This window comes from Odocoileus virginianus, chromosome 32 (assembly GCF_023699985.2).
Source record: "Odocoileus virginianus isolate 20LAN1187 ecotype Illinois chromosome 32, Ovbor_1.2, whole genome shotgun sequence".
Taxonomy (NCBI): domain Eukaryota; kingdom Metazoa; phylum Chordata; class Mammalia; order Artiodactyla; family Cervidae; genus Odocoileus; species Odocoileus virginianus.
In genome coordinates, this window is record NC_069705.1 from 34,872,149 (window position 1) to 34,896,401 (window position 24,253).

General features: G+C 40.7%; 1 protein-coding gene and 1 long non-coding RNA gene across 3 annotated transcripts in view; one reads left to right on the forward strand and one right to left on the reverse strand.

The window, feature by feature from the left end:
- Nucleotides 1–4,167, forward strand: part of LOC139032546 (uncharacterized) — a 5,282-nt gene extending 1,115 nt beyond the window's left edge. Inside the window, exon 2 of the long non-coding RNA XR_011485074.1 lies at nt 3,287–4,167. This is a non-coding gene — a long non-coding RNA (uncharacterized lncRNA). The remainder of the gene's footprint in view (nt 1–3,286) is intronic.
- The window catches only part of NEIL3 (nei like DNA glycosylase 3), a 78,210-nt gene extending 57,406 nt beyond the window's left edge, over nt 1–20,804 (reverse strand). The window contains exon 1 of one of the 2 annotated variants that reach the window (XM_070460112.1): nt 20,636–20,804. Coding sequence is in view for 1 of the 2 variants with exons in the window: in XM_070460110.1 (XP_070316211.1) it covers nt 8,192–8,308 (117 nt within the window). In the remaining variant the exon portion in view is untranslated. Of the gene's footprint in view, nt 1–8,191; nt 8,346–20,635 lie in introns of those variants that run through there. The other variant, XM_070460110.1, reaches the window with a different exon arrangement.
- Nucleotides 20,805–24,253: the final 3,449 nt, after the last annotated feature.

The window sequence follows — 24,253 nt, forward strand, 5'->3', positions numbered from 1 at the left end:
GTGGGTGGGTGTATGCGCACGCACACATGTTCACCTGTGCATGCACAGATACAAGTTTCACAGTCTTTCAGGAATAAGCACTCAACTTCCCAAAATGTTCAAATTTAGGTTAGCAGAGCTGAGAAGCACTGCATTCTACTCATGTACTAACTCTCGACCTGGGCCTTCAGAGCCTTATCCTAAATGTCGACTGAGTTGGTATCTCTTTCAGATGTAGAAGTTTGCATCAGTAGATACTCATGTGACAGCTTGATTGTAAATGGGTCGATTAATTCCCCAGCACAAGTGTGTAGGAAATTTCATCTGAGGTCCAGTGCTAATGCAAAAGGGATTTGTACTGCACCTTGAGAATTCAGCACTCCCCAAAAGAAAAGGATTAAACGTGATGTCAGTTCAAGAGAGAAAAGGCCAAAGCAGTTATAGAAACACATTTGCTGAGGTCCCAGATGAGACAATAATTTTGCACAAATTTCACCATGTAATGTCTTTCAAACTGTGTTAGAAGTCAAATTATTCTACAGAAGGGCAGTCAACAATCTTCCTCGGTATGGCCTGGGCTTAATATTTCATTTCAGAAAAAGAAGTGATATTTCAGAGAGAGAGAAAACCACTGTTTGGAGGACTTCTGATTATCAAAATGATGCAAAATGGGTGAAAGCCTGCACTGAGTTCTTTGCATAATAACATAGAAACTTTTGAAGTTTACTTTTTATAGAAATGTTTCAAGAAGAGTAGAAAATGTGGAAGTGTAACTCTCAGGCCAAAGTTTGAACTTGGCTTCTGATAGAGCCACGTGTCTCTTAATAAATTTCTCTTTTGGGGTTAGTTAGGGATTAGGTTCCAGAGAAGGCAATGGCATCCCACTCCAGTACTCTTGCCTGGAAAATCCCATGGACGGAGGAGTCTGGTAGGCTGCAGTCCATGGGGTCGCGAAGAGTTGGACACGACTGAGCGACTTCACTTTCACTTTTCATTTTCATGCATTGGAGAAGGAAATGGCAACCCGCTCCAGTGTTCTTGCCTGGAGAATCCCAGGGACAGAGGAGGCTAGTGGGCTGCCGTCTATAGGGTCACACAGAGTTGGACACGACTGAAGCAACTTAGCAGCAGCAGCAGGGATTAGGTTCAGCTGCATATAAACACAATTATGTTAGCCAAATTAGGCTGTTCTTTCTTGTCCTTATATATTAAGTCTGGACATAGGCAGATGACATTGGTGCAGTAGCCTCATGATAGCATCAACACCCTGGATTTATTTTGTCTTTTCGTTCCTTCACCCTTGTGGTTACTGCATGGTCGCAAGATACCTCTAGTCTCCCTTCTGCATTCCAAGCAGGAAGAATGAGACATGAGGAGGAAGGGCTGACACCCATGCCGGAAAAATGAAACTGCGCAGGAATTCCTGGTTAGGTTTCAGTTTATCTCGGCGACAGAGCCATGTGCTGTGGGCAGCCTTCGCTGTCATAGAATCTGAAAAATGGTGGGGCTTGTTTGTTTGGGGTTTTGTTTGTTTGTTTGTTGGCTGCATTGCCAATAAAAGCTGAAAACAAGGGTTCTTTTAATAAAACAAAGGAGAGAATGGATTTTGGCTAGGCGAGCAGCAAGCTGAGACACACGTTGCTTCAAGATATTGACCAGGGTCCTTTCTGAGCTGGCGCCGCCATGACATTCTAACGGCTGTTGTGCATACTGCGCCCTCTTGCCCTTATTTTGCTGGATTAGAAGTAGGTTTTGTTCAACACAGCTTTGGTGAAGAGCGGATGTTCTCAGGGAAGAATGACATTCTACGAGTTTGTTGCTCAAGTACCTTCCTCCACAGGACCCCAAAACAACCACCACAACAACCACAACTACCCAACCACCCATCCATGCAGAAAGACTAGGGAGGTGTTAGACTGTCAACCTGGATATGAAATCAAAAGCAAGCCTAACATCATTCTTCATGTGGGGCGGCCCTGAGAGCCGAGACTTAAGGAATAAACTATGTTGATAACAAAAAACCCAAGGTAAACACTGGAAGAACAATAGGGCAAATCCAATGGAGATTTTAGCATCCCTAATCAGGTGCATATAACAAAATCTCCAAGATAAACTGTATGTTGGGAAGAAAACATACTCAATAAACTTAAAAGGCTTGACTTGTAAGGAAGTTAGCTGACAATAACATACTTAAATTAGAAATCAATAACATATCCAGATAAACCTAGACATTTGGAAACTGAAGAGCTCCCTTCTAAATGTCAAAGAGGTCATAAAAATGTGTGAAAAAATCACAAAGAAAATGAAAACTTGATTTGAAAAAAATTATAATGAATATATAGCCTATAAAATTTTATGGGATGTTTGTTTTCTTTTGGGGGGAGGATGTTTCTAAAGCAGTACTTAAAGGAAAATTCTTAAATTAGGAAAGAAAAAAGACTTGAGTTCACTCTAAATTTCCACCATAAGAATCTAGAAAGAGATAAGCAATTTAAACCCAAAATACAAAAGGACAAAAATAATAGACATAAGAGTAGAGATAAATAAATATAAAACAAACAATAAAGGAAATTAACAAAACTGAAAGTAAGTCCTCTGAAGATTAACAAACTATTTCTTTTGATAAAGACAAGAAAGTTAAAATGAAAACCAAAACTATTTCTTCCAGGAATACATGAGAGTTTGGTTTTTCCCAAATATTATAGATATTACAGGAATAATAAGGAAATATTATGAAGAAGTGTGTGTGTGCTCAGTTCTGTCCGACTCTCTGTGACCTCATGGACTGTAGCCCGCCAGGCTCCTCTGTCCATGAGATTTTTTAGGCAAGAATACCGGAGTGGGTTGCCAGTTCCTCTTTCAGGGGCTCTTCCTGACCCAGGAATCAAACCTGTGTCTTTTGTATCTCTAGCACTGGCAGGCAGATTCTTTACCACTGTGTCTGCTGAGAAGCCCATATGAACAAGTATATGGCAACATATATGACAATTTAGGTGAGGTGAACAAATCCCTTATAAAACAAGTTACCAAAACTGACAAAATTAAAAAATCTGTGTAGTCACTTAAAAATGGAATTGAATCTATCCTCAGGATCTCCCCACAAGTAAAACTGGAGTCTCAAATGGCTTCAGTGGTGAATTCAAATCAAGCTTTTAAAAAGGAAATAACAGAAATCCTATAGATAATTTCACATAAAACAGAAAAGGAGTTAACAATTCCAAAGTTTTTCTATGAGGCTGTTATCCAGCCTGGCAGTTGATTTAATCTGACTTATAGGTTGATAAATTAACCTGTTTCTGTTTCATAGGTCCTGGCAGAAGACATGAGACTCTTGGGTCAGAGACAAAGGACTTTGCTACTCACAGGCAGCAAAGCAACATGAGAGCCACCATGCCTGCCTCTGCTTCTCCTGTTCTCAAGTCCCCCCGGAGGTGACGCAAAGCGCCCAGATAGATGCTGACACATGCAGGGAGCCTGTGACACAGGAGAGGGGTCCTGGGTCTGGGGAACCCACTGACTTACGTGTCTGCTGACACAGAGCCTGGATGAAAATCAGGAGAGAGGGTCAACTTTCCGCCTGAAAATGTCCATCTCCCTCACCCTATGATTCATTTGTTGCCTGGGATCTATAGTTTCCTGACATTTATATTTAAGATTTCAGATCTGTACTACTCATAATACAGTATTCTTTTCATATCTGTTTAAAAATACCTCTTGATTGTGAGAACAAATTAAATAAATATACAAAGCTATTGTATGTAAGTACCTAGCAAACATCCAGCTGTATGTGTACATAACTATACATACACATGTGCATGGGTATATATATGTGTGTGTGTATATGTATATATGCATGCATGCATGCATGCTTGGTAACTCAGTCTTGTCCGACTCTATGTGACCCTTTGGACTGTAGCCCGTCAGGCTCCTCCATCCACAGGATTTTTCAAGCACAAATACTGGAGTGAGTTGCCATGCCCTCCTCCAGGAGATCTTCCCAACCAGGGGATCAAACTTGTATCTCCTGTGTCCCCTGCACTACTGGTGGATTCTTTGCCGCTGAACCATTGGGAAAGCCCAGATATGACTATATAACTGGATAAATACAGGCATATCTCAGAGATACTACCACTTTGGTTCCAGACCATGGTAAAAAAAGTGAATGTCACAATAAAGTGAGTCACACCAGTTGTTCTAGTTTCCCCGTCTACATAAAAGTTATATATTTAAAAACAATTCCACCAATAACAGATGCTCTACATAACATTATGTTCAGCTTTGAGCTAGAGAAAACTTGAAACAAAATGTCTTAGGCACAGAAAGCGCTCATATACACTTTTCTCACATATGAGGCCTTGTATAGATAGGGAGTCCAAGGTGGCTATGGCTGAAGCCCTGCAAGACCATCAAGGATTCAAACTCCTATTTCCTATTCTGCCCTCCTCAGCATGTGGCCTTCATCCTCATGATTGCATAATGGCTGCTCCCTTTCCAGGCATCACATTCTGATCCCCTGTGGGAAGAAATGGAAAGATCCAGAAGCCTTTCTCATAAGGCTTTGCTTTGTCTTGAGAAGGAATGCTTTGCCCAGACATGCCTGCCTATATCTTATTGGCCAGAACTAGGTAACAGAGCTTTCCCAAGATGCAAAGTTATTTGGAGGAAGTGAATTTATATATTAAGCAAGAAACACTGATGATCATCTCCAGCAAAACTGGAGTTCTGTTAGCAAGGAGGAAGGGAGACCAGACCATGGCAAGTGACATGCAGTTTCTGCCATATGCCTACTCCAGAAAAGTCAGAAAAAATGAGAGGCATTTGTCCATTCTTTTTGTTCCATTTATTTATTCCTTTCTTTAGTCTTTCAGCTTCTGACTCCTAATCAATACCTTATTTGAAAGTAGAGACCGTCATGGTGGCCTTACCTCAGAGAGTTAAAGCACCTTTGAAGCTTTATCCTTAAGTGGATAGCTTTCTGATTACAATTAACATCCTACCCCCACCTTCCCCACTCCACCTCCCCACCACTGAGAATTTAGTGAATTCACGAAGATAGAACCTTCAAGGGAAAAAACATGTAAATAAGGTTTCAGGGCAGAAAATGGTTTCCTGACAGACTGTCACCATTTTATTTGGATTAGAAAACAGGCCATTTCCTGTCCTTTCAAAGCCCGGTGCCTCTTCACTCACTGCCCTGTAACCCGGGTGTGTGGAGATAGACTCAAAGGCCACAGAGGCAGCAGCCTGCTTTCCTGAGCGGTCGGCGTCTTGCTAATGGCTCTAGTAGCTGATTGCAGGGCCCGGTCCTGTTCATCATTGTCATAATCACCGTGGATTATATTTTTGAGTGCCCACAGGGGGCATGGCCCTGCACTGTGCAAAGTGTTTACTGTCCTATTTCTGCTTCCAAATCGTTAGATATTGTGCTCGCAGTGAGCTGAGCTCTGATTGCTAGCAATACTGTCCACTGCTGTCAGCTTACCTAAAGTTGAAGCTTTTCATACTGTGGACATTCCCTGAAGGAATCTCATGAAACAGTGACACTACCAGCTTTTTGGCTAAGTTTCTTCATCATTAATGCATTTTCTCAACAAGTCAATCGGCAGGTACTATTTTCTTTGTTACAGAGCTCAATGATGGCATCGCTGACTTCAAGGTTGGCCAGAGCCTTTGGGATTTGGAGGTAAAAGAGTTACTATTGATCAGGTCTGGGGACAGTCTTACACACTACTATACATACAATAGGTAACAAATAGGGACCTACTGTGTAAGCACAAGGAACTCTATTCAGTACTCTGTAACAGCCTATATGGGACAAGAATCTAAAAAAGAGTGGATTCACTTTGCTATACACCTGAAACTAATACAACATTGTAAATCAACTATACTAAATTTTAAAAAAATAAAAAAAAATACTTTATACTTCATTCTCTAGTTATTCCTCTGAAGGCATAATCAGTACACATTTTGTAGATGAAGCAGCTGATTCTAAAAGTTTAGATGAGTTGTCCAAGGTCACATAAGCTGGTAAAAGATCAAAATGGAACTTGAACCTGGGTTCTAATTTAATTACCTTTCAACTCCAGTATATTGTCCTTTAAGAAGAGTCATAATATTTCACTAAGAGGTCACAAACCCAATCTTCATTAGTGAAGTGGGTTTAACCTAAACTGAAGGGTCCTCACTCACCTCTTGCTGACGTCAGTGGTTACCCTGCGTGAGGAGGAACAGGTGCTTTTACAAGGTAAGTGAAGTGACTTTAGAAGTCTAAGAGAATTCAGGAACAAGGCATATTCTTTTCTTCAAGGTATATTAGGTACAGTGCACATTTAATGTAGCAAAACTAGAATTACTCTCTGTTCCTGTTTATTGTGCTTTATTTCCCCTGTACATATTTACATTTTATTCCGCTTCCTGACTTTACGAGTTCTCCATCACAGTGATAGTTTTCCTCATAGTTTATCCTTGCCTTAACTCTTCTTTCTTCGAGCAGCAGCTTCTAGTGCTGCTATATTTGGCTCGCGCTTTCTTACTTTTGTTCGAGCGCTTTCATAATTTTCATCCTCATTCACATCAGCCTCATTCTCCTCCTGCATTATCTCTGAATGGTACTAACTGCACATTTATTTCCCGTGTATGTGTTAGAACCTCCCTCTCGCCTCTGTATTTGACAATTGCAGATGGCTTTTCGGTAGCATCTCCTTCTTTTCCCAGAGTCTGCACTTGTTAGAGCTCGAGACTCCCACTCACTTAAATAACGATTCAGTGAGAGCCTGCATCTGCACATTGTGGTTGCTCTGAGTCTAAACGTGCCTCCCATTTCACAGGTATCACGGTTTTCCCTCTATCTAATCTTTTCATCTGGGATGATTTTAAGTTGTGTCATAACTTTAAAAGGAATCTTGAAGACCTTTATTTTTGTATGCCTCCTTCTTTACAGACTTTACTATAAAGATGCTGTTCTTTCCTGCAGTCGTTCTCAGTAATGGAGACTGTTTGTGGTGATGGTTTAGCTGCTAAGTCATGTCCGACTCTTTGCAACCCCGCCAGGCTCCTCAGTCCATGGGATTTTCCAGGCAAGAATACTGAGAGTGGGTTGCCATTTCCTTCTCCAGAGTATCTCCCAGACCCAGGGACTGAACCCTGGTCTCCTGCACTGCAGGCAGATTCTTTACCAACTGAGCTACTAGGGAAGCCCTAAAGTGTTTATATCAGAGACTAAAGCTCAAAGGTGTAGCATTCACCGCTCCTGTTTCCTACCCCACACTCTCTGACCTTGAACCCACATTTCCCATCTGATAACATGAGATACACCACGTTTGCAGCTTTTTACTGCATTTTCATTAGCCTCATACTGTCTTGATATTCAGGCATGACTTTAACAAACACGATTATATAATAATGTAATATTCTGGCCCATGTACTTCCCTACAATTATATGGTTAGTAGAAGAAAATGATCAGCTATACAATATAAGCTGATAGAGACTAAAATAAAATATAATAGCAGATGTAAATATACTTTTGAAATAAATAGACCAATTGCAGGAAAGAAGGCTTGCATAAAAACAAACAAAGAACTTTGGAACTAAATGTAAAGGAACAGTAAAATAGTAAAAGCTGTCTATAAAACACATGAAAATTAAACATCAGGTTTTTGGCATATTTTTAACTAACAATCCTAATACAATTTTTAACCCATTTGAAAAGAAATGAGCAACCATTAGAATTACCCATAGTAATTGACAAAAATATATAATTATTAGCATTTTGCTCAATTGAGGTTCAAGCTTAGTTTTCACTATGGTCTGAAATTCCAAGATTTAATTTTGAAAATAGATTCTGTATTATTTATATTTTTTGAAATATAATCTATAAGATTTAAATTAGGTAGAGAAATGCAAATCCAGACTGTAATGAGCTACCACACCCGACAGAATGGCCATCATTAAAAAGTCTACAAACAACAAATGCTGGAGAGGGTGTGGAGAAAAGGGAACCCTCCTACACTGTTGATGGGAACATAAATTGGTGCAGCCACTCAGAAAACTAAAAAGAGAATTACCATATAATCCAGCAATCCCCCACCTGGGCATTGATCAAATGAAAGTATAATTTAAAATAACATAGATGCACATTTATGTTCATAGCAGCAATATTTACAATAGCCAAGACATAGTAACAACCTAATGGAGAGGGAAATGACAACTCACTCTGGTACTCCTGCCTGGAAAATCCCACGGATGGAGGAGCCTGGAAGGCTGCAGTCCATGGGGTCTGCAAAGAGTCGGACACGATTGAGCGACTTCACTTTCACTTTTCACTTTCATGCATTGGAGAAGGAAATGGCAGCTCACTCCAGTGTTCTTGCCTGGAGAATCCCAGGGATGGGGGAGCCTGGTGGGCTGCCATCTATGGGGTCACACAGAGTTAGTTGGACACAACTGAAGCGACTTAGCAGTAGCAGCAGCAATAACAACCTAAATGTCTACTGACAGATGAATGGATAAAGAAGATACACACACACATATATATATACATGCTACTCAGCCATTAAAAAGAATGAAATAATGCCCTTTGCAGCAAAATATCATACTAAGTGAAGTAAGTCAGAAAGACAAATACCATACAATATAACTTATACGTGGAATCTAAAATATGGGACAAATGAACCTATCTGTGAAACAGAAATGGACTCACAGACGTAGAGAGCAGACTTGTGACTGTCAAGGGGGAGGGTGTGGGGGAGAGACGGACCTGGAGTCTGGGGTTAGCAGATGCCAACTGCTACACGCAGAATGGATAAACAACAAGTCCTACTGTATAGCACAGGGAAGTGTGTTCAATATCCTGGGATAAACCATAATGGAAAAGAATATAAAAAAGTATGTGTACATGTGTATAACCGAGTCTCTCTGACACATAGCAGAAATAAACACAACACTGTAAATCAACCACACTTCAATAAAAAAAAAAAGATATAAATTAAGACAAAAATAGCTCTACATGTCTTTGGGAGAGAAACTGTCCTTTTTCTGTTTGGTAGAAATACATAAAATAACATACTTGGATGGGGAACACATGTAAATCCATGGCTGATTCATGTCAATATACGGCAAAAACCACTACAATATTGTAAAGTAATTAGCCTCCAACTAATAAAAATAAATGGAAAAAAAAACATACTTGGTATATGTATACTTAGTACTGTTAAACTATTTCCTTGAGTTTCTTTTTTTTTTTTAATATACCATCAGCACCCTAATTTGACGCATACTTGAAATTCAGCACTGGGCTCTTTAAACCACATCCGAATTTCACTGCCTGTAAGACCAGGGTCTGGACTGTGGCTTTACAACTGTGTAGTCAGCAGCCAAAACGGAAAGGACCAATCGGGCTCTGACAGGAAGAACCAAGTTAATTTATTTATGATTTCCTAGAAATGTGCTTTATCTGAGGGACCTCATATAATGAAAGAAAACTCTAACCCGGGGTGTGCACGTGTTTCTCCTTTAATCAGCCCAGTGCTGAATCATGACTGTTACAGATTACCAGAAATGGAACTGGGTATTGCTATCCGCCTCCAATATGCCGCATCTTCTCCTTAGGAGAGTCACCAGCTTGTGCGGATTGCTTTTCCATGCTCAAGATCTTCTCCCGCCCTACAGCAGGACTGGGTCCTACGTGTTCCTAGACTCTACCATAGAGCCTGGTACATAGTCCCTGACTCAAATAAACACTCACCAAAGGAGAGAATGAACGAAAGGATGGTCATCTTAGACACTCGCAGTGGCATCCCCATTAGACAGACGAGGAGAGAAGGGACCAGACAGCTTAGTTAAGGGTATTTCACAAGGTCGCAAGGTGAAGCACTAAGCCCTAAACCAGACCTAGAGCCATGGTCTTCTCAATGACTCCAGGCTGCTGCTTCTGGCAAATTATTAAAGCTGTACAAATTTTTAAACCTGACCTATCAAGTCACATTATTTTCAGCAGACTGTGTTATGAATATTTCATACTTTGGTCTCTAGCACTCTCGGGGTGTTTGGAATCATGAAACAGCATTACATTTCCCCAGCACAAAAGCACCAGGAAGGCCAGTTGAGAAACTTTGCCACAAACTTTTCATGCATGTCTATAGAGGATTAGGTTCCCTATAAAGCTGTCCACAAGGTCCATGAGATTAGGAGCATTTCTGTGCCGCTTGGGCAAGTGTGGTATCTGCAGACTCTGATTTTCTAGGGAAACTGTCTTTGGGGGCTTTGTCTATAGAAAGCAAGCTCACTTATCACAAACAAACCATTTCTAAGAGATCAACAATTTTGATGACTGCATTTAAACATAGAACATGCAGTTCCCGAGTGCAATTTCAGTTTTTCAAAGGACAGTTTTATTCTTTTTCAGAAATGCCAGGGTGATTATTTTTTGTTGTTTTGTTTTGCTTAGAAGGGCCGCTTAGCGTGCCTCTTTAGTCAACATGTAAAGGAAAGAACAAGCAACTGAATGATCCCCTGTCGGCCTCCAGGCAGCGGATTGAGGACTTAAACACAAACAGGGTCTCTAGGTGATGCTGGTAAAGGCTCTCAAATGAGGCGAAAATACTCATCAAACTCTGACCCAGTCAGATTGATTCAGATTAAATGTTTTCTTTTTTCCTTAAGAATGTCTGTTTTCTGCAATGTTTTTAAGAAATCTCTTAAAAAATACTGAGATCTCAGTAATATGATGTAATCTCTTACATTAAGAATTGGACTAAATTTACTTACAGCAGCCAGTCTTGGCTTTTATTACATTCGGTATATGACTTTTTTTTCTTCTGACAACTACTGTTATAAAATTTTATTACTGATTCTTTTCTAAATTTGTGCTATTAGGTGTTAGTATATGTATATACAGGTTTCCCAGGCGGCGCAGTGGTGAAGAATGTGCCTACCAATGCAGGAGACACAGGAGGAATGGGTTCAAACCCTGGGTTGAGAAGATACTCTGGAGCAGGAAATGGCAATCCACTCCTGTATTTTTTGCCTTGAAGATTACATGAACAGAGTAACCTGGTGGGCCACACTCCTTAGGGTCACAGAGTCAGACACGACTGGGTGGCTGGGCACACACACATATGTATATACACATATGTGTACTTATTTATTATTAAGCAAGGAATTTATAATGGGGCTTCCCAGGTGGTGCTAATGGTGAAGAACCTGTCTGCCAATGCAGGAGACGTAAGATGTGGGTTTGATCCCTGGGTCGGGAAGATCCCCTGGAGAAGGGCATGGCAACCCATTTGGCACTGGAACCAGCAAAGGCATCAATATTTGATGACATCTGTGTATAGTTTGGCTATGTAGGGAAGGAAAATAGTTTTCTTTACCCTTCTGAGTTCTGAGCGGAGACCCCTTTAATAAAAGACAGGCTAATAGGAATAAAACACACAGGCATTTGATTAATGGGTAGACCTCACTCTATACGTGGGAGATGGCCAGGGGGAGTGGCTCTCAAGGTGGCTTCGGAGAAGGCAATGGCACCCCACTCCAGTACTCTTGCCTGGTAAATCCCATGGACGGAGGAGCCTGGTAGGCTACAGTCCATGGGGTCGCAAAGAGTCGGACATGACTGAGCTTCTTCACTTTCACTTTTCACTTTCATGCATTGGAGAAGGAAATGACAGCCCACTCCAGTGTTCTTGCCTGGAGAATCCCAGGGACAGGGGAGCCTGGTGGGCTGCAGTCTATGGGGTTGCACAGAGTCGGATACGACTGAAGTGACTTAGCAGCAGCAGCAGCAAGGTGGCTTAGAGCGCAGGCTTCAATACCATCTTAATAGGGAGAGAGGATGTATGGGCCCCCCAGGGGAGAGGAAATGGTTTTTACAAAATGAAGGGCCCTTAGGAGAGTCCATAGGCGGTGTGCTAGTCTGTGACAAGCCGTGTCTGAGTATGGTGTCTACTTCTAGCCTCCTCTCCAGTGACCACCTTCCCTGCTTGATGAAACTCCTAGGAGGGGATTCAGGACAACTGGTTGCTTTTGGAGCACCTGTCCTGAGGCAGATAAGGGAGTCGGAGAAAGTATCTCCTTGCATTGCTGTTTTCCAAGCGCCTACAGCTCCCAGGAACCAACCCGCCAAAGTGGCGGGCTTCGGGGTGGTCTGTTCTGCAACCCTCCAACTGCTGTGCGTCTCTCCTATAGTCCTCGTAGGTAAGATGTCAGTGGTTAAATATGTGCAATCCCTTAGAAACGATACGATTCTCCCAGTTTAGTTCAAAGCTTATAAGTAATGCCATGACGATTTTTATCTGTCACAGATACAATTTATACTCTAAAGTTGCAAAAAAATCTTTTCAGGATAATGATTTCGGTGATACGAAGGATGGGCTTAAATCCAGGTTTGTTTCCTGTGAGCATCCCAACAGATTAGGAGCTTTGCTAGGGAATACACTCTCTATCGTTATGGCTATATCCTCCACATTTTGTCGGATGACCTATTATAGTAAACATCCAATAAGGTTTTGTTGACAGGAAGATCATTAAGTTGATACACTTTTATGTGTCCTTCCAGGGGTCAGCACCCTGGGGTCCAATTTGGCCCACAGTCTGTTTTCATATGTCCTCTAAGCTAAGAATGTTTCTATATTTTTTAATGGGTTTTAAAAATAACAAGGAAGAATATGGATGGAAACTGCATAACCCACAGAGTCTAAAATATTTACCACCTGTCTCTTTATGGAGAATCATCTGCAGATGAGTCTTTATTCCTAAATATACACCTGGTTTTTAGACATGCTTTAGCGAGCACTCAGGACACTTTGCAGAGTGAGGTTATCCAAGGAGGGAGACCGTGGTCACTGCCCACTCAAAGTCATTCTCCTTCCTTCTTAGTAACAGAAGTCCTATTTTGTACCCACCTCTAGAAATGAAATGTGGTATGTCAAAGCCAGTCTGGGCAATCCCACTCAACTCTACTAGGAACCTGTCTGGGGTAGACGTGTGATTCAGTCCTGGAAGATGAAACAGAAATGGAAATGTTCCGGGAGATCTCTAGGAAGGATCTTACTGTGAAAGCAAACATAAAGGAACACACCTACTTGCTTTCACTCTTTCCTTCCTTGGGACACAGTTACGTGCTGATGACACGCTTTGAGTCCTTAGCTGTCCCTTTTTAACCATGACTGGAAGACCAGACAGCTCACAGTGATGCTGGCCCAACCTTCTGCCACTGTTGGGCCGGCGCCTTGACCTCAGAAGTACCCACCTCCAGTTTCCTTGTTGCGTGATAAAACACATTATGGTTCAGGCCACTAACTGTGTGTTCTGATACTTGCTGTCAAAATATCCAGATTCATTCAGGTTGTAAATCTGTTCTATTAATGAGTGAGATTACATTATTAAAAGTTTGTTCAGAATGAGGAGTTTTCTCAAATGACCTTGGAAGTCTTGAATGAAATTATAGGATAAACCAGATAGGGATTAACATAACCTGGTGTTAACATCATCTTGGACATAACTATTTGGGCTTGAACTTGGATGAGCAGAAACCACTTGGAGAGCAGAGTGAATTCAACCTTGAAATCAATTTAACTTTCCTATCTGATAAAGAAGCAAGTGTGCTGTGTATTTATGTGCTCTGTGTGAACATAGACGGTATGGATTACATTTAACTAGATATAGTTCAGAACATATCAGACTAGGAATAAGGAGAGAAACACCTCTGACCTCAGTAAAGACATTACAAATCCATTCTCTAAAGTTCAGGCTTCTGAATTTCATTAAGAACCCCAAGTTCCTCCCTCAATGCTTGTTTCAAAATGGATAAAAATGCAAGGTTATCTTGCAGCTATTCTTTTTTTGACATCCCAACTTGTGAACTGCACTTTCACTGCCACACAGGAAAGTTTTCAGGGCTCCCAAGGGCAGAGCGACACTCTTCAGACTCCTGTTGATGCTACATTAGCTTCATTAACAACGGCAAAGCCTGCTACAAACTAACATTCTTTTTAGTTGGACTGCATATTTTCCAAAAGCTTTCAAGTAATTTTATGATTGGCACAAATTGAATAACACTTTGGATAGACATTCTACACCCTCATCCATCTCTGACTTGTTATTACTTTCTATTATTGGTTAATCTATGAAATTTCATGCATTATTTTATTTCTGTCCATTCTTGTGAACTTCTAACTACCTGGCAGGGGTCCGTACTTCCTGAATTAGTGAGGACACAACTCCCTATCCTCCACCAAACTGTTCTCATGTAATGAGCTAAGGATAGAAAACTTCTTTGACTAAAGGAGAAAGGGGGGACTACCCGAGTGGCACAGTGTATAGGAATCTGCCAGTCAACGTAGCGAACACAGGTTTGATTCCTGGTTCGGGAAGGTTTCGCACGTGGTGAAGCAACTAAGCCAGCATGCCACAACCTCTGAGCCCGCGTGTCTAAAGCCCATGCTCCTCAACAAGGGAAACCACTGCATGAGCAGCCTGCTCACCGCAACAGAGAGCAGCCCAGCTCGCTGCAACGAGGGTAAGGCCGTGTGCAGCAAGGAAGAGCTAGTGCAGCTGAAAACAAATGATGAAATAAAATACAAATTTTTTAAAAAATATAAAGGAAACAAGGGGTACATTTCTATAATGACATTCTAGCATGTATGTCGTGCTTTACAGTAAAAAGTGCATTCATATTTCTTATTTTATCCTCATAAGAACTTCATAAAGTCAACAAAGTGTCTTGTTGTATCTGTTTCATGTTGAAAAAGCCAATCTCAGAAAGTCTGAGACCTGCTGAAGTCACTCTCCTTTGAAGAAACAGATTCTGGCTCTAAACCTAGGTCTTCTAACCTCTCACAGAACTAGGCTACTTGAACTGATTTTTTTGGTACTGCCACCATCTTTCTGAATGACTTTTGGAGATGATTAATTTTGGAAACAGAATTTTTGTTGGAGGTGCCTAATTAATTAGGTTGACCAACATCTGACTTTTTCACTGAAATCAGGGAGCCTATTTAAAAATGTCTCCATCCATTTGCCTTTTAAAAACTTATAGGAGAAATGTTCATTACTCAATAAAAACACATAGAAATATTTTGGAAATGTCTGGACACTGTGTGTCAAATTGACGGCAAATTCTATGGTTGTAATATGTCAGATGTCAATGTCCATGGAAGACTGTAATGAACGGTGTAAACACGAAAGTCCCCAGTTAATTGACGACACCATCCGTCTTCACTTGTATTCTCAGCAGATGACACAATTCTGCATACCTGCTGGTCAGGTTTTCCTGGGAGTCCACATGTGTGTAGTGTTTGTTCCATTTTAATTAACCTCAACACTCTAGTTCATGTGGCAGAGCTGGGTTCTCTAATTATTTTCATAAAACTAGTGATCTTCTCAGAAGCAATGGGTGAGAGATGCAGTAAGCCATCAGGGCCACTGCTAAGTCTCACACAAATAGGCAAGGGCACTAGAAGACATAACAAACTACTGCTGTTCTTTAAAGACTCTCATGGTGTTTAATTTTTGTTGAATGGTGTTATAGTTAACTCCAGAAATGATTCAGGGGCTAATTCTTTCTCTTTCTGAACATCTGTCTATTTATCTATCTATATATACTTAGAGTATATTAAAGAACATATGCCCAACAGTAATAGTTTTCATCTTCATAACATATGTGGAAAATTATTCTTGTTTTATCCTCTCAGGATAGCTGAAATGGAGTTGAATTTACTGTTGCTTATATGTTGGCCTTGACAAAGAAAGGCCAGGATTATCTTCAGAATCAAAGCTTCATTACTGAGATAAAATGAAAAGAGACCTTACCGCTCTTTATGTAATTAAATGCAATCATTATTATGAAATTTTTCTGCACAGCTGCTATGTTGAAAAAAATTTGCATTAACAGTAATCCCTTTATATCTTTGACATGATTCATAGCTCCTCACATATTCCCTGGCCTGAAAATGAAAGAGAATTTGAAATCTTCCATAGATGTATTGCTTATTTGTTGCCTGAATAGCAATTTTATACCTTGTTTTTATTAATTCAGGGAACCATTCAAATGGTTACGATGCCATGTTCTTACAATTCATCCACTTAGTGGCTTGTAGATAAAGGATCAGATGGCCAAGCATAAAATAGTCAATTCAGTTTAGCCTCAAACACTGACAACTGAAGTAGTAGCCTCCATTGAGGCTGTTTATTCAGTTCAGTTCAGTTCAGTTCAGTTGCTCAGTTATGCCCAACTCTTTGTGACCCCATGGATTGCAGCATGCCAGGTCTCCCTGTCCATCACCAACTCCTGGAGTTCACCCAAACCTATGTCCATTGAGTCGGTGATGCAATCCAACCATCTCATCCTCTGTCATCCCCTTCTCCTCCTGCCTTCAATCTTTCCCAGCATCAGGGTCTTTTCAAATGAGTCAGCTCTTTGCATCATGTGGCCAAAGTATCAGAGTTTCAGCTTCAACATCAGTCCTTCCAATGAACACCCAGGACTGATCTCCTTTAGGATGGACTGGTTGGATCTCTTTGCAGTCCAAGAGACTCTCAAGAGTCTTCTCCAACACCACAGTTCAAAAGCATCAATTCTTCAGTGCTCAGCTTTCTTTATAGTCCAACTCTCACATCCATACATAACCACTGGAAAAACCATAGCTTTGACTAGACGGACCTTTGTTGACAAAGTAATGTCTCTGCTTTTTAATATGCTGTCTAGGTTGCTCATAACTTTCCTTCCAGGGAGTAAGTGTCTTTTAATTTCATGGCTGCAGTCACCATCTGCAGTGATTCTGAAGCCAAGAAAAACAAAGTCAGCCACTGTTTCCACTGTTTCACCATCTATTTGCCATGAAGTGATGGGACTAGATGCCATGATCTTAGTTTTCTGAATGTTGAGCTTTAAGTCAACATTTTCACTCTCCTCTTTCACTTTCATCAAGAGGCTTTTTAGTTCATCTTCACTTTCTGCCATAAGGGTGGTGTCATCTGCATATCTGAGGTTATTGATAATTTTCCCGGCAATCTTGATTCCACATTGTGCTTCCTCCAGCCCAGGATTTCTCATGATGTACTCTGCATATAAGTTAGATAAGCAGGGTGATAATATACAACCTTAACATACTCCTTTTCCTATTTGGAAACAGTCTGTTGTTCCATGTCCTAACTATTGCTTCCTGACCTGCATACAGGTTTCTCAAGAGGCAGGTCAGGTGGTCTGGTATGCCCATCTAATGTCATAACATATGTGTGCAGGTGGAGGTGATGTTCTGTCCCAACATAAAGATCTGGGTAGGTCCACGGTTGGGGGCCTGGGATGACTGATATATTACCTAACCTACCTGACCATATCTGAAAAACTTTTTCAATATACTTATTAGTGTTAAAAATATATTTAGATCTCCTTTGACTGTCTAAATCTTGAATGATTCTGAAATCAGGTAGGGAAGATAGAGGTAAAATATACTAGAATCCTTAAAAACCTATGTATTAATCCAAGCTCCATAATGAGCCTAAGCTGATACCTGAAAGGTCTGGGAATTTCCCAGTCCAGTCCCATGATAAGTGGTCCCATGTCCTTTTGGGAAAGACCAGAACAAAATTCAGCAGTCACAGGTCCTTCCTTAAGGGAATCTGTCTTACTTATTTCCTCCCACTCCTGGTTTTGAGAAGTGATTTATGCCTAAGAACTAGATGAGGTGGCCATCTACTCCTTTATGGTGTCAAAGCCAGGCTTTTGGTTACGACACTCGAGATTTGTAAGCTGACTCACGCCAAGTTGGACTCTAACTGCCCAACCATTTCAGTCCAAGGGGGCCCCTGGTAAGTCAGAAGCTACTAGAGATCTCTATGGCATGGATTATCCTGATTATCTTTCTGTCCTCGCTGCCTATTTCTGTGATCATGAGCACCTTGTTTCTAGTAGTTCGTTGCTGCCACTTGCTCTTTCCTCTCTGGGATCCAATCCTCCTCATGGAAACCGGTGGGCCTATATCAATGGCTGCATTTCTGCCTTCTTAAATAAGGCCTGCAAGGGATATCTTTCAAAGTGCTGGATGTATTTTTAAAATAAACTATATATTAATTTTTAAATTTGGAAATAATTTCAAACTTACAGCAATGGTGCAAAAATAAGCCTAAATGAAGAACAATATATGCCCCTTTACCTGATTCAATTATTGTTTATGGTTTGTGCTATTTGCTTTCTCAATGGATTATCCCCTGCAACACTGGGAAGTAAGTTGCCTACCTCTGGGTCTTTTGCCACTAAAATCTTATATCCTATACAAAAAGATATATTCTCATGTAACAATCGTTATGTTATCATCTTCAGTAACTGTAACATAAATGTCATACTTTTGTTTTATCTATCATCCATTTTTCAATTTGGTCTGTTGACCCAGTAATGTCCTGTTGAATTTGTTTGTATAAAATGCAGTCAAGGGTTAGAAACTACATTCAGTTGTCATGGTTTTTGAGACTCATTTAATTTGGAACATGTCTAAAGCCCTCCTTGCCTTAATATTTCTACTATTTACTACTATTGGCATTCATGCAGAATACAAACCTCTCCTACCTCTCATAAAATAGGAGTAAACGTTCCTGTTTTGTGTTCGTTTGATGTTTCCTCATGATTAAATTTAGGGCATGTATTCCTAGCCAGAACACTACAGAAAGGACACTGTGATTTGACATCCTTCTCAGGGTAACAACTCAAGAGACATACAGTGTCAAGTTATATCTTTATCACTCTGAGAATGTGTTGACTGATTTCTTCACCATATGTTGCAGTGACTAAACAATCTACAGGGACAATTTAAGATCATACAAATATTTTGCTTCTTATCAAAATCTGTCCCTCTGGTTTCAGCATCAATTGATGATTCTTGCCTGTATCAATATTTACTATAATTCCAGCACTCCCTCACACTTACCAATCAACACTTCGTATTCTCCTAAAACAAGAGCCCTTGTCCCTTTTTCTTTCTTTCCTTCTTTCTTTTGTATATTAATATAAATATTTACGTTTCATAGGTAACAATGCCTATTTTCTGTATGTCTATACCAAAATATACATATACATATATATGAAGGTTTATATATATATATATATATATATATATACACACACACACACACACACACACACACACACACACTTAATTAATTTGGTCTTCCCTGGTGGCTCAGAGGGTAAAGAATCCTCCTGCAATGTGGGAGACTGGGGTTTGATCCCTAGGTTGGGAAGATCCCCTGGAGGAGGGCATGGCAACCCACTCCAGTATTCTTGCTTGGAGAAGCCCCATAGACAGAGGAGCCTGGTAGGCTGCAGTCCATGGGGTTGCAAAGAGCTGGACATAACTGAGCAACTAAGCACATATGCTTAATTTATATATTTAATATATTTTGGTGTGGACTCATATTTTCCCATTGTTTCCTCCAGTGGTTTATAACCAATTTATTCTTAAATGCTGGGTAACAGGAGACTCCTTTGGGCACCCTCAAGAGAAACTCTTGCAGACTGAGTGACTTAGGGCCACACGTAAGTTTTAGAATTCCTTCTTTTATATTACCCTAATGATTTTAGGCATCTCACCTTCATTTAGTGCAGGCCACCAAAAATGCCTATATTAAATACCATATTGGGAAATTTGCATTGGCACCTTGAGCATATAATCTCTGGTAGATACACCCATGTTGATATATTTGGCCTAATCAATAGTTATATTTCTTTTTCCTATGTTTAGCCCTCTGAGAACCTATCCTCACATATGGTCTGTAGATTTCCCTCAATAAATATTAGCAGAGTCATGGGTCCATCTGGATGGATCTTGCTGGGACAACCTGGGAGCCCACTCTTGTCACAGGTGTAGGGTCTACAAGGTACAGGAGAGGCGGAGGTGAAGATGGAGTGCTGGCCTCCCTTTGAGCAGTGAGGTATCAGAAGATCCACACGATCAGGGCTTCTTTCATTAGAGGAGGGGCCTGCTGGCAGAGGCATTTTCACTGGTCTTTGGGATCAGGTGCATCTGAATCCAGCGAAATGTCCTTTAGGATTCTACTTTCTCTTAATAAATGTTCCTGCTTTGATGTATGAGCCATAGCAAGGCTTTGCATTCAATTTATGTTGCAATTTAGCAAATTATTGGAACTGATTCTGTGTCTGATCTCTAGCTATGTCAGTTCCGTGGCTGCAAGAGATCACGCTAAATGTTCCTTAATTTTCTAACCATGTTTTGGGCTGAGAACTTAAAACTTAAGAGAGTGTGTCCTTTTTCTTCTCCATCTTCTTCTTTAAATCCTCCAGTGTAATGAGAAGTAGCTGGGATTCCGTGCTCTTTGCTCCCTCTAAGTGGTCTATCCCAACAGGCATCTGGTCTCTCAAAGCCTTGCCTCCAGTTGGCACTTCATCTCAAGTGACCGAATGTGATAATATGAGTAACTGGGTGCTGTGAGCACACATGTGTTTTCCATTCGTTAACGGTTTGGGGCATCAACTTTGCTTCACACCCAGACAGGTCTCACAATTACTCCCAACTGCCCACCCCTGAGGACTTCTGCTGGCAGCTGCTTCCACTACTAGACACTGTATCAGTCAGAACCCAAGGTAAAAACGATCCACCCCAAATATTTTGGTGAGGAAAAGATGAATACAGAGAACTACAGGCTTACCTTCAGGAAGACTGGAGGGACAGATTCGAGTTGAGGCACCAGAAATACTTCCAAAATCAAGGGCGGATCCCTGGGGACCAATTCTCAAGGACAAACACTGGAACTGAGGCTGGTCGTGGTGCAGGGACCAGTGATGCCATCCCATGAGGCTGACTCTGCACGGCCTCTGATGCAGCTTCTATGCAGACAAAAGAAGCAGGAAAAGGGGCAGTACCCAGGCAGAAAATCTTCAATTTCCATGACACTGTCTTGTCAGGAAAACATGGTTTTGACCTCATTTTCACTTTACAAAGCTCACTCAAGTACATTTAATCTGAGGAGCCTGATATGCGGCCAGAACCCTAGATAACATGGATCAATGCTGTTTCCAGTTTTCCCACATCTCAGTCAGAGATAGGGTGGGATCTAGGCTGAACAAGCCAACCACAGTGTTTATTTAGCGTGGACCACCATCGATTGGGAACTGCCACACTTAGATTTGCAAGCAAAACCCATTTATCTATTTTTAATGAGAGTCGTAAACAGCAGATACTTGATTCAGTTCTCATACTGTGTACGTGTAAACCATCATGAGACTCATGAAACTGATGATGCCACTCTCCCAGACTGACGTCTATGACACCTCTTTTCCTTGTTTAATATTCTTAAATTATGAAAATAAATGGTCCCCAGTTCATGGATAGAGGGATTTTGATTTTGTTTTATACTTAATGTTAATGCATTTGTATTTTCTAATAAAGCCTTGATTATATTGAAGTCAATCAACCAATAATTGCATTTATTGCAATTAATTAGTATAAACTGCAATGAATATGTTTGCACTTCAGGAAGAGCAAGACCCGCCTTATCCTTCAACAACATGGTATGGAAGGTCTAGTCCACCCCAAGGTAAGAAGAGTCTTATCTCTTCACAGGGGCAGCTGGGCCAGCCTGGCTGTGCTGAGCGTGCGATATCCTCTTGACTGCTAACTAAAGGCTCTCCTCACTTGATGTGTGTGTTGCTATAGGTCCAATGTAAACACATTCTCTATGTCATTTTTGCTGGTTTTATCAGTAACTGTATTTTAAACTAAAGTAGGAATTCATAGGGAAAAAAGGAAAAATACAACTGTAGGCTACTTAGCTTTGAAGCTCTGGGGGATTCATTTTATTATGGGAGATTCAACTGAGAGATAAATGCACAGACGCAGCATGAGCAGCATCGACCCCACGGAGACCACAGGAGAAAGCTCAACTGGCTCCTGAAGCTATCTGAGGCAGAGGTGCAGAGACATAAGCTAACTTTCATTGTGTTTGTTTTATTTATACTTGTTTATCTCTTTGAAGCAAGGACTTACTATTTGAAAAAGAATTCATTGGAAGGGGGAAAAAAAGAGTAAGAAGAAACTTTTTAAAAAGTGTCTTTCTGATATCTTGTTTAAAGGTTTTCACTTTGAGGTAAATTATTTTGTTGCAATTTACATTTAACTTGTGCTTGCAAACTTTTACTAGTTAATACATTAACCTTTGTCATTTCTGCCTAAGAATACTTATTCCCCAAGCTCTGTTATGAAAAGAATCTCCTTTATATAATACAGTAAGGTGGCTACATATTAGAGTCCAGTGTCAATTATTATCTGGCCTTTTGTGTAGGAGTAGTTGACACTTAAGAACATCTTTCCAAGGCAAAGCCCTCTGTCTGCTTTGAAGCAATCTGTCCATGCTGGGGTTGCAAATACAATGGTGTCACAGGGAAAAAACACAGTTTTACTTCTGACTGAGTGTCTAGGAAGATTCACTCTGCTCTCCAAATCTCTCTGAGCTATGCAGATGGATCTTTGGAAGAGATAACCTTAAAGCTATATGGTGCAAAATTTTAGACATTCCTTCACATGGTATTTTTTAATTTACTGAAAATCAGTATTTTCAGCTGTCTCACAAAAATCAAAATTTTGACCCCAACTACAGATACAGAAGATGACATGTACCAAATATCATTCTACTGAACCAGAAGGGGTAGCTGGGTTTGTCATGGCGGAATTTAGACCCACGTGGCGTATAAGTATAAACAGCATTCCTAACGGATGGGGCTGGAGGGCTATCACGTCTCACCCTTGAAATGAGCCGTGAGAAGAAACGCTTCAGCTGAGTCAGTGCTGTGCTGACACTGGGTTGCATATTTGAAAGGGTGACACGTGTCTAGCAGATGCACACGTGTGAGACTTTAATACATGTAAAGGGTGTGGTAGACAGAAGACTTCACAGGCAACCGCCAACCACAGATGCCTGAATCCACGCAGGCTCAGTCCCTCAGCATTCCTCCTCAGTCCCACAGGACGCACCTCATCTCTGGACGTGAATCACCAAGACACGTATGAGCTATCTCAGCATCAGGGGACTTTGATAACCGCACCTCATGCGGGCAAAATGGAGGGATAACTAGCTTAAACCAGGAGCAAACTATCAGCTGAGCCTGCTTTACAAGCCCTATGAGCTCACATAACCAAGCCCCCAACTCTACCATTTTAGAATTTTTACTTCTCTTGTTTCCCAATATATCGGTATCCAAATTCCTGATTGCTCATCTGACTTCTATTCTTGAAATCACTGATTTCCCTTGACCCCTTTTCCCCATCAGCATTGCTCATCAGCCTAGTGAAGGGCTTGGCAGAGAACAAGGACATAAAACTTGACAATTTTTCTGTCTGCAAGACTGTTTTTTATATTAATGATATTTGCTGGTTCATTTGGCAGGTTAAGTTGATAGGATGTGGATTTGTGGATAAAGAATTTTAAATGACTTCTTTGGGAGGAAGGCATGAGCATAATTGCCTTCCATGATATTTAACTATAGGGCATTCAGTGTAAAGTTATCAACTGTGTACAGAAAAGAGCTTTTAGTTAGATGGCATACACTGTGTGATAAGATTCTATCTGCATTTCTCATTTTTATATTCACAATTTTGTGTGTAGGAGGAGACCTAAGAGATCTTATTGGTAATATGAGAGCTTTTAACTTTAAGTACAGCCAGGCTGAGCCACCATTCACCACACAGAACGTGCACATCCCATTTTCCCGTAACGTTGCCGAGGCTGTCTCAGTTGAAACAGGATTCTTCTGTCCCTGTACTGACCCTCAGTACTCCCCTGGCATGAATGACTGGTTTTTATCTCCTTGTCTTTCTTATGAAGGCTGATTTGACTGTGCTTGCTGACCCACGGCTCCTTTTGAAGTTGCCAGAGTGAACTTAATTGGCATTTTCAGCATGTTCAATGTCTTGAAGAAGTCTAATATCTCCCCAATGCATTGTACAGAAATCAATTCCTGGAATAAAGACTCTCTTGGTTCATCAGGAGGCATATCACAATAATGAGAAGAAAACTAACATTAATTCAGAACTATACAAGTTCCACATATTGACTCATTAATCCTCAGTAATTTTATGAAGCAATAATTGTTATTATCCCCACTTTACAGATGTGGAAACTGACACAGAGATTTGCCCAAGTCTGCAAAGTAGGAAAAGTCTGATCTGGTATTAAACAGATACGTTAGTAAAAAGTCCCACAGTCAACACAGATGAAACAGAACAAAGCAAGAAAAGCTACAGTAATGATAATTTTTAAAGTTTTTCAAAA